Source organism: Argentina anserina, chromosome 6, assembly GCF_933775445.1.
Source record: "Argentina anserina chromosome 6, drPotAnse1.1, whole genome shotgun sequence".
NCBI lineage: Eukaryota > Viridiplantae > Streptophyta > Magnoliopsida > Rosales > Rosaceae > Argentina > Argentina anserina.
Genome location: NC_065877.1, coordinates 30,270,832 through 30,282,006, shown reverse-complemented (window position 1 = coordinate 30,282,006; position 11,175 = coordinate 30,270,832). Strand labels below are relative to the sequence as shown.

The 11,175-nt window shown below is 38.1% G+C and overlaps 1 protein-coding gene across 1 annotated transcript; it reads right to left on the bottom strand.

Moving 5' to 3' along the window:
- Window positions 1–4,685: 4,685 nt before the first annotated feature.
- Window positions 4,686–6,702, bottom strand: LOC126797255 (UDP-glycosyltransferase 82A1). Its single transcript, XM_050523911.1, has 2 exons — window positions 6,220–6,702; window positions 4,686–5,605 (listed from the first exon to the last, which is right to left on the bottom strand). Exons 1-2 carry the CDS (start codon window positions 6,692–6,694, stop codon window positions 4,686–4,688), a joined length of 1,395 nt encoding a protein of 464 aa, XP_050379868.1. The 5' UTR covers window positions 6,695–6,702.
- Window positions 6,703–11,175: the final 4,473 nt, after the last annotated feature.

The following is an 11,175-nucleotide window of genomic DNA, read 5'->3' as shown; positions in this document are numbered from 1 at the left end:
CTTTATAAGCAAGTTTTTTTTTCTTTTTGAGAATTACTTTATAAATAGATATGAAAAGAATTTGAGTTATAAACGTATAATCGAAAACGAGGTGTGATTTATAAAATGCAAAATAACATGACAGCTACTCATCTACTTAAAGGGATTGATACCAATTTTGGGAACCACCTATTGGTTTTTTGGCTAGAAGAAAGGATGAATTTGATTTACATCAAGTGTCGTGATCAAAGAATTTTAATCATACACTCATGAGGTCATAAATCAATAGAAACAAGCATGACATGTGGTTTACCGTTTATCATTATATCAATATTGTTCAAATGTAACGACCGGTTAAGGGTACGATGTTGAGTATCATAAAAGTTTGGTTGTCTTAGTGGTGTAACGTCACGATGATGAAGGTGATGCGCTAAGAGCGGGCTCAGCCGCCAAACGAGATGAGGGAGTGTTGGGTTTGCGATCATATTTGGACTTTCGAACCTAGGTTTGGGATCATACTTTTAGACTATTTTATGCTTGCATTGGCACCTAATCAAGTCAAGTTTTTTCTTTTTTAAGAGTAAGTCGAAATAATAAAGACATCTCCAAAAATCAAAATGGCTAGGTTGTTGAAGATGTCTTAAGATTTTAAATGAATCTATAGAGAAGCCGCTGTTGTCTTTTTCTCTCTAGGGTTAGCTCTAGGGTTTCAAAAACTCAACCGCTTAGCACCATCTCTTCCCTCTCAAACATCCACCATGTCTGATAAGGTTGCCATATGCTTCGTTGTTGCCCTTGCTATCCCTGATAGAGAGCACATCTCTTTTACTTCTGTCGCATGAGCAGCCGTTATCTCTCTTGATGTCTTCGCCATTGGACGTTTTCTGTCCAATAAGCGTCGCCGTCCGGAGGCCAAAGCAGTCATGGGGACCCAAGCCTTGGTCTGGGAACTGAGGAATCGTCTGCAGATGCGAGCAATCGGGGATTTTTTTTTTTTTTTTACAGTTCACCAGGGAAGCAACTCCTCTCTAATGGTCCTTGGTTCTATGGTGGTTCATTGTTCATCATGGCGCCTTAAGACGGCCTTGCACATGTGAACTCTGTGGTATACGACTCTTTCATGGTTTCGGTGGAAATCTTAGGTCTTCTGCCTAAGCTCCTCGTGGCTGAAACTGTCAAATTTGTTGGTTCAACCCTAGGGGTTATTGAGGAGATCGATTGACTGGGTATCAAGTGTGGTTCTTGGGCAAATCTTCATATTCAATATCGAGTTGTTGATTCGATTAAAAAGGTGTATCTGCCGATGGTGTTTGAGTTTGGCCCAAATATAAATTTCAGCAACTCTCTCCTTCAAATATTTGAGACTAACTGGTTTTTGCAGGGTGTATGGTCTCTTGGAGCATCTGGATTCTAGTTGTGGTGGTCTTCCTAACTTATCAGAGCAACAAGTGTTGGGTGGTGCGCCAATTCTGAATCGGGGAATGGCAGGTGTCGGCTCGAGTGGGGGCAAGGAAAAGGGAATTGTTCAAATTCTGAACCCTAGTTCTAGAGGTTTCTCCCTTGTGCCTCATCGGTCGATTGAGCGCACTCAAGGGTTAGGGGTCAGTTCGAACCCGTTTGGTGTTGCTAGACTATCTTTGTTTGGAAGTAATGTGGGTGATCCATCGGCATCTTCTTCCTCATTGTTAGGTTAATATTAACCTAGTAATGTTTGCCTTATTCTTATTCTTTTGTTTTATATTTTTGTATATTTATTTATTTCTTTTTACATTTCCTACTCATGCTAGGAAAATGTGCAAATGATTGGAAACACGTCAAGAAGAGTGGATTTAGCGCACATTATGGATTCGGGTGAAAGTTTCAAGCCAAAAAGAGCAAATGTGGAGATTTCATAAGAAAAGAAAAGTCAACGCCGGAAAATACCGGTTAAACTCCGGCGATGAGAAGGTGGTTGCCGAAAATGGTAGTGGTTAAAGTCAATAAGTCAATGAAGCATATTGGTGAATTATGAATTGTAAATTTTAATTTATAATTTAAATTCAAAATAGAAGAACACAAATGAAGGAGACAATTTCAAGAACAAGATCCACAATTTGTGCTCCATGAATTGGGGATTTAAATTTAAAATAGAAGAAGATAAATGAAAGGGACTATTTCAAGAACAAGATCCACAATTTGTGCTTCCACATTTGTCCACCATATCTAACCATTCATCCCCTTACATCTCCACCATTCATTTGTGACCTTAAGGCCTTTAAATACCCTCATTCTTCACAAATTCGTGCATTCTCTTTCACCACACTAAAACTCCATCAAAACTTCATATTTTCCATAGTTTTAACATAGTTTTCTTAGGCCTAAATCATAGATATCAAGTTGTGCAAAGAAAAGTGTAAAGTGTCTTGAGTTTTCACCAAAAACTAAAGATCCTTTACACCCTTGATCAATCACAAACTTGTTTCATAGATTTGGGTCACTTCACTCTCTTATCCTCTACTCATACTCTTTCTCAACCCTTGTTCTTTGTTTCTAGATTGTGTGGATAAAGTATGGTGTTCATGGAGTTCTTCTTTTGTTAGAACCCATTAATACCATACTTAGAAGCATTTTCTTTCTTATTACATCTTTGTGGGTAGTAAACCTTTAGAGGTACGGTTTGGTATCATTTATACCAAACCCTTGGTAATCTCTTCTCTCTTTACTCTACTTCTCTTTTGATGAATTTCATTTTCAAGGGTTGTTGTATTTAATGGGTTGTGAGTAGTTGGATTTGAGGCTAGGCTAGCCCTAGCCAAACTCATGTGCTAATGAATTCATTTTACTTTTAATTGATGTTGATGCATGTTGAATCTATGGGCTTCTACACTTAAAATGTTTACTAAATGTGTTACTAGTTTTGTCACCTAGAAACATGTTTAGGTAATTAATGAATCGGAACTTGAACTTGACAACTTCTTGAATCCGTGAGCATCGGTAGCCTTTAGGTGGTGGCTTAGTGTTTCTTATGGGAAATATTAAGTTGCTTAAATTTCTTACCATGAACTTAATGCTTGTGCCATGAGTGTAATTACTCTAAGGGGGTGTTATGCTTGTGATACATAGCCCACTTGTATTATAAGGTAATATAATTGGGACTAAGGTTTTGTGATTTAATTTGGCTCCAAAAGACTTTGTTAAATTGCATGATTAGTTGGTTTCTTGGTAGCTTCACCAAAGCACTAGGGGGAAGTTTGTCAAACATGTTATGCATTAATCTTGAGTTACATTTGTGCATGAGTAAGGCTAGGTGCAATGCCTAAGTCTCTACTCCTCTTTTGATTCTATCTCTACATTTACCTTTCTTTGTTGTTTTAGTGCAAGAATTAGTTTGCTTAGCTTAATTTTAAAATCAACCAAGTCGATTCACTACTACTTGTTAATACCATCTCCATAATTCTTAGCTTCCAAAGGGCTAAGGTTGTGAACTTGTAAAAAGTTAGAATGCATGTTTTTCTAGTTTTTCTTGTGAAAATCTAGTTAGAGTTGAGTTTCCCACAATCCCTTGGGTACGATACTCTACACTTTCCCTTACTAAAACTTGACCTCCTATACTTGGGAGTAGGTAGTTTCACACATAAATACACATAATTATACTTAAGTGATTCAACCAACACTCATGTCCTCAGTTGTCATTCTCGCTACCAGGTATGTCGGTGGCGGAGTTGGCAACCCAGCTTGCTCGGATCTTCCCTCAGCCAAAAGTAGTGAAAGCATGGAGGTGGTGACATTGCCTGCGGAAAATCTGAAACCAGTGGAGAACAATGCTTCAAGTGTGCTGGGCTCGAAGCATGGAGCCAGCGGCAGGGTTGATGATTTTAGCAAACGATCGAAGTTACTTGGAAATGGTATGGAAATTGTTCCTTTTGATGGCTCTTGTGATGCTAATCTTTCTTTGCCTATTGCTAATGGTTGTCGGGTGGTGTCCCCGACTAAGAAAGAGATCATATGAAGGGGAAAGTTGGCCGACCTAATGGTTCTACTAATAAACCCAAGGTGGTGAAAAAAGGTGAGGCAAATTCGGGACATCAGAAAGCTAAGAAGCGTAAGTACAAGACCCAACGTGCTTTGGTTCTTGTTGATAAGGCTAGTGAGGACGTTGCTAGTAGTGGCTTTGTGATTCATGTCATGGTTTGTCAGCATTGAGACTGCTAGGTTTATTTAGCTAAGTTTTAGCTTAGTTTATTTCACATGGTTCTAATGTCTCGAAGTCTTATGGAGGACGTTCTATGTTTATGTAGACTGTTATACTTATCAATATATTGTGACGATTTCATAGTTAAAAAAAAAAGTAAGTCGAAATAGGTATTTGACGTAAGGACAAAATATTTGTTATTCCTTAAATTTTATCCCTAAAAATAATTTTGTCCTCCATTTTTCAAATTAAATTGGTTAGTCTCTAATCTCTTAATTCTCAATAATAAGATCCATGGACTATCAGTGGATATAAAGTTGAAATCTCTTAATTCTCTTAGTCCCTAAGATTCATTGATGATCATACTGGTTTGCATACTCTTTTTACTTACAGAAACTTATTTGACGCCCCATAGATTTAAAATCTATAATAAGCTTTTACATGTTTGATCCAAATGTATAGTAAGTCAAAGACCTATACATGCACAATACAATGGCGTTTAATATTCAGAAACATATCAATTTACAAACCACAGTCATAGATCTCCAACTGTTGTCATTTTAAGCTGACCAGTGAAGGTTTTGAGATTAGACACAGCTCTATTATTAGCCTCATCTCCCATAGTTCTCTCACACAACTTCCTCAACCTATTCCCCATCTCATCCTCCTCCATCACCCTCTTCAATCCTTCTTCCACATCCTTCACCCCAAACCCACCCAATCTCACCCCAATCCTCCACAAGTTCACAATGTAGCCACAATTCACAAACTGGTCCCCAGCAACAGGATAGCACAAGAGTCTCTTATGGCACTGAATGGCCTCCATTGTTGAATTCCACCCACAATGTGTTAAATAACACCCTACTGCTTTGTGCTTCAGGACATCCATTTGTGGTGACCAGGACACAATTTTGCCTGTCCTTGCCACCCTTTCTAAGTACCCAATTGGTAATCCCTCACGCCATGAAGGCCCCAAGACCCAAATGAATGGCTTCCCCAAAGCTTCAAGTGCCAGTGCCAAGCTTTTGACCTTAGTTTCTCCAATGGGACTAACCCAACTCCCAAAAGAGATGTAGATTACAGTGTTGTCCTGTTGCTTGTCAAGCCAGCCTAAGCAGCTTGTATCTTCTTCCCAAAAGCTAGGGTTTTTGGTGCCTATGAGCTTGCTCAAGGGACCAATTGGGAAAGCTTGTGGTCGGATTTTCAGGGTGGTTTTGACCAGTTGATGAAGATCAATGTGTTGATGTTGTGATTGCTTATCATCCAAGCCATATTCATTTGGGAATGAATTGACAAGGAGCCATTGGAGAGACTCTGACCTCTCTAGGGTTCTGGTCCAAAATCTGAATCTTGCTGTTCTTGCTGGTGGAGTGCCTATCAACCATGGTAGCTCTTCACTTGATAGCATGGGTTGATTAGGTAAGAAGCATGTACCACCTGATTGCTTCGGAAACCCTGCCAACACATACAGTATAATAAACAATTAAACATCAGCTCGAAATGAAGCTCAGTTCTTCAAGATTAATATTTATACACCGTTCTTTTCGCTGTAATTATATATTTACTTTGCCATTAGAAGGAGAAAAAAAAAGGTCTGACAAATATTCAAGAGCGATTCAAAGTATTACACAGGTGATTATTTATGATATATCGCACAAACGGACGCATCTTAAATTGTATTTAACAGATAGCAAAAGAACAGTTGCATGTTTGGTGTAGCATAAGAAATATCCAGATTAGGATCCCCAACCACATTAATCATCACCAAGATAGTTGACCCAGCAAATTTGCATGTTAATTTACATATGCATGGCTTGTGTCTAAATGAAGCAGACTGCCTGTTAGTTAAATCAATACGGTACTTCATCTTAGTGTCTTACTGTTTTTAATTGTATTTATTGACTAGATACCATCACAGCAGTTCTCCTAGAGATTTGGACCACTAATTAAACACTAATCAAAGAAAATAATTAAAACCCGTGGGAAATTGAGAAGGCAAATAATCGATGAAGACTGTGATGTTATCAGGCATATATTCTTAAGGATAACTAACGTTTGCAGGTGCTGACCTGCATCAGAAATGAAACCTGTCCTGACCATCTCCGGAATGGCTCCGATCAACCGGTACGTGGCCAGCATGGCCGGCCAGAATCCGGCCGCTGGGATCCCGCACCGGTTGGCTACGTCTATAGCCCATGACGCAAGCAAATCAATGACTATGCACACAACACCTCCGTCTTCATCAAGTTGATGAACAAGTTTCTCTAAATGAACAGGCATGGTGTTTTCCATAGCCTTCTCGATGGTGAAGAAGTCCCTCGGAGCGTCCTTGTCCAAGCCGTCCGGGATCGGTATGCACTGAATCTTATCCTTTGATTCGAGCTTCGGGACAATCTGGCGGTGAATGTAGTCCGGTGTGACCAGCACCGGATTAAAGCCGTGGGTGAGGAAGGCGGAGGCTAACATAAGCATGGGAGTGACATGTCCCTGTGCTGGATATGGAACCAAGATGATGGTGTTGGATCTCCTTTTTATGCACTTCATATTTCCCTTCTCTGATAGTGGTCACTGATTTTGGTGTAGAACTCACAAGAGAAGCTAATGATATTTATAGAGCAGAAGCTGGGGATAGGTAGAGTCAACTAAGCATGTGCAACATGATGCATGTATTGTAATTTACAAGCCTTGAAGCCTATATGTAGTTCATCGATCGCTCCTTTTGCATGCAACAACCTTTAATTATATGATAAAACTACAAGTAACTATAACTTTTTTTAGAAGAAGTCACTATCACCTCGGATAGCCTTGGTCTTTAATTTCTTTGCAATGCAAATTAATAATTAAAGACTTACTGAACCAGGTGGTTTATTACACGAGGTTTCAACTATATATCAACTGATAGTCAAGTCGACGATCGAGTGTGTATAATAAATTATAATTGTACGTATTAGACGATATAACTAACGAAATACGTGCGGTGTGAGTTTTCAAAATAACATAGAAGTTAGTCGCATATCAGAAAATTATTATATATATGATACATAATTTATGTGGTGTACATTTTTAATGTTATTAGTCCATTTTGACTGTGGGTGTTTCTAATTAGGACACTACTCATTGACTAGCTACAATGCACCCGACATAATATCATAAGCTAATTAACAAGGGTGCCCAATTAACAATTGTTAAAACAATGGCAGATAGATTTTAATTTGAGACGAAAGAAAGTATGAAACTCAAATATTGTTAAAACATGCAAGTTGCAGTATTAAATCTTTTCAAATTACATATCGACTTAATTAAGTATCAAATTGAAAAAATTAAGAAAATAAGAGAAAGTTGTCTTATTTTAGAGAACAAACGACGTTAAGTATAAGTGTATAACAATTCGATCGATCGATCATGTCTATGTCTTTCGTTTATGTTAGATTCACACCATCCTTGCTTATACACCAAAGTTGGACAACATCCCCTTCAAAATATGGGTCCAGCTCTCGTCTTTTAAATGTACCCTTTCATCTATCACTTGTAACTATCCGCGCTTTCTGCTAGTTATATATAATGCATGGTTATCAGGGTGGATGCATGAGATTAAGTCCTCCAAAGCATGCACTCATTGTCCAATAGACCTGGAGTTAGGCTTATGCACACCCAGAACAGATTGTTTATGATCGAGAAAGGGCACCGTTTTCCTTTATACACGTGATGAATTGCAATTCATCAGACTTGAATATTGTACATCCATCTGTTATACCTAATGAATCGAACCAACTATTAGATGGGATTTTGGATTCGATCGACTTTCTTTTATTCTTTAGTAATCTTATCAAATAAAGTTTCACTTTCGTAATGCAAAGATGACTAATAGTTTTTGGTGAAAAAAAAAGAGACAGAGATCTTTCAAGCTCAATCGATGTATTCCTGGCATGCGTGTACACATGATAGCCGCGCGGTTAGACTTAAGATAGATATATATATATAGTTCATATATAGTTCATAGTGAAGGTCAACTTTGATATTACATAGTGAAGTTTCAATTTTAGCATATTTTTCTGTCAAATGTTTTCGTCATAAGTAATTCAATATTTAGGTATGTTATTCAAGATCATCTCTACAAAGTTTCATCTAATTCGATAATGGTTTGAGATTTTAAAATTGAGATTTATACGAACAGTTCATGTTGATCAGTTTTAATTCATTCATTAATTTAATCTAATTTCAATAACATAACGATGCCCGAATTGTCTGAAATTTTGTAGAGATAATCTTGAATAACATACCTAAATATTGAATTGCTTATGGTGAAAAAAAAAATTGACCGAAAAATATGCTAAAATTGAAAATTCACTCTTAAATTTATGAGTAAAGTTTCGCTCTCGATAGATAATATATATATATAAAGCTAAGTACACATACACTGTAACCTACTCTCCAGTCTCCACTTACATAAAAAAAAAACAAGAAGAAGAGAGCATTGACATATTGGAAAGTATATATCGATCTGCATGGTGGCCAATTTGTAACCAAAAACAACAGCCTAGCCTTGCTGCAGCCAAAACCAGCTATTGCATTTGCCGACATAGTTGCTGCTTTACGTAAGTGAAGTTTAAGTGCATGGGACTCGAGCAAAACGCCAATTTCTAAGTACGCAGCCATATGTGCAGTTCTCTATCATCTATGTCGGTTCATCAATACTTTCCAATATAGTTTGTAGCTTCTTCACTCTTCAGATCGATCCTCGAACACAAAATTATTGCAGAAGAAAAACAAGTGGACATAATATATATCCTCGTGCTTGCTTTCCATGATCATGATCGAACTAAAGCATAAGGTAAAGCAAAATGGCCAACGCATGAAAATTGTCTGGAATAAATATGCCATGAGTTTTGCTGAGCTATGCTATTACGCACGTTCGGTCGAGTACGTTGTTGTTTGGTCTCTTCCATACAAAAGAAAAAGAAATAAAGTAGGAAAATAAATGGCTATCCATCAACGTACAATAAATGAATTCATGGAAATCTAATGGAATTCTCTTGCTATATGCATGCAGCATGCATACGGTAAAGCATGTACATGATGATGCTAGTAAATAATTGATAAAGAATTAATTAAGGCCTCGTTGATCAGTAAAAGAAAGTAGACACTTCTTGCGTGATGGATTAGATGAATTACAATTATTTCATTTTGTTAAGAAGGATAGAGACCTACGACCTCGCTCTATTCTTGCTTATGCTAGATGTCGTCAAGGCCAGTTACTCTCATATATGTTGTAATAACCCTAAATTTCAAAATAATATTTGGTTCAATTTAAGTTCTTTTAAGTTGTGAAGTTTGATTTAAAAACGAATGTGATGGTTGCGATACTTTGAAACGAAAAACGGAAACGTTTTAGGAACGATTATTCGAAAAACGTTACGTTTCCGAACGATTTTACCGACTTTTATTCCATCACTCGGTTGCGAAAACTTTCTTCATGAAAGTTGTAGAGCTCGTCAATACGAGTTCGTGAGTATGTGACGCGTTCGAAACGGACATCGTACGTAAAAGTTATTCACGTCGGAAGTTAGTTTCCGATTTGGAAACTAGTATAAAAAGGATTTTTTTTTAACTAGGGTTTCCATAACAGGAAACCCTTTCATTTCCGCCTCTCTCTCTCTCTCTCTCTCTCTCTCTCTCTCTCTCTCTCTCTCGGCCCGACTCTCCTTCTTTCCCCCTTCGAATTCCTCTCGCTGATCTGCCACCTCCAGCTCTCCGTGGCCTGCACCGCCCAGTCCATCGACGTCGCAAGGACCTAGGCAGTCACCCTCCAGCCCGCCAGCACGTGTTTCGCCCCGTGAGGACCCCCGACGTCACCACAGCTGCAAGTCGCAGCGCCGATCCTCCTCGCCACCACCGTGCTCAAGGCGAGCTCTCCATCATCGAATTGAGGTGAGGGTTAGCCTAATTAGGTTGTTTAGATGTTTGGGTGTGATTTTTGTGGTGGTTGAATTCATGTTTGAGGAGATTGGAGAGAGATGCCGCCGCCTTAGGCGGCGCGTGTGGGCGAGTAGAGGGGGCTAGGCACGGTGTGAGGCCGTGGGGAGGGAGAGGGAAGGAAGAGGGTGGTTTTGGAGGCGGCGGTGGCGTGATACGCGCCGTGGTTAGCCTCGGCGCGTGGGCCCCACGCGCGGCCCGCCGGAGGTGGCGCGTGTGCCACACGCGCCGCCACGTGCGGCGGTGTGAACAGTTTTGACATAAGGGTATTTTGGTAATTTACTGTGTACGGTAAATGTAAATGTAATTTTTATTTACTACGGTAAATGTAATTAAATTTTACCTTCGGTAAATGTAAATATAAATTACTTTCAGTAAATGTAAAAAGTAATTTGTAAAAGGTAATTAGTAAATTTTATTTACTGAGATTGTATTTACATTTAAACAGTACTATACGTACAGAAATACGTATATAATATTTATACGTACAGAATATGTATATAATATTTATACGTATAGAAATACGTATATATTATTTATACGTACAGAAATACGTATATAGTATTTATACGTACAGAAATACGTATTAATTGCATATTTGTACAGTAACCGCGAATAGTAACAGTGAACAGTAACACTGAACAGTAATTTCGTAAAACCGAAAATTGCTGAACAGTAACCGATTATTACTGTTTCGGCATTTAAAGGTTTACGAAACGATTCTAAATTCTTTTCTTATCTTTTCAAGGTGATCGTTAAATCAAGGAAATGAATTATCTTCGGGAATTGTGGATTACGCTCAAGTCAATAAGGTGAGTAAAAATCTCACATATTTACGAATCTACCCTCGCGGTGATTCAAGATTTTGCAAGAGTATTTAATAATGAATTACAACATGTATACAATTTAGTGGATTATATATATATAATGTATAATGGTAATAAGTGCATATATATATATAGTTCATTATATTATATACTGTTATTAATTCATTAGAAATGATCATTTTGATGGCGGAAGATTGTGTATTGAGCAAGTGTTATGAAATATGA

Excerpts from the sequence above, each read along its gene's own strand:
- LOC126797255 (XM_050523911.1), bottom strand. The coding sequence starts at position 6,694 with ATGAAGTGCATAAAAAGGAGATCCAACACCATCATCTTGGTTCCATAT. Across the intron at positions 5,606-6,219 it reads AGGTTTCATTTCTGATGCAG|GGTTTCCGAAGCAATCAGGT; the intron begins GTCAGCACCTGC and ends ATGTGTTGGCAG.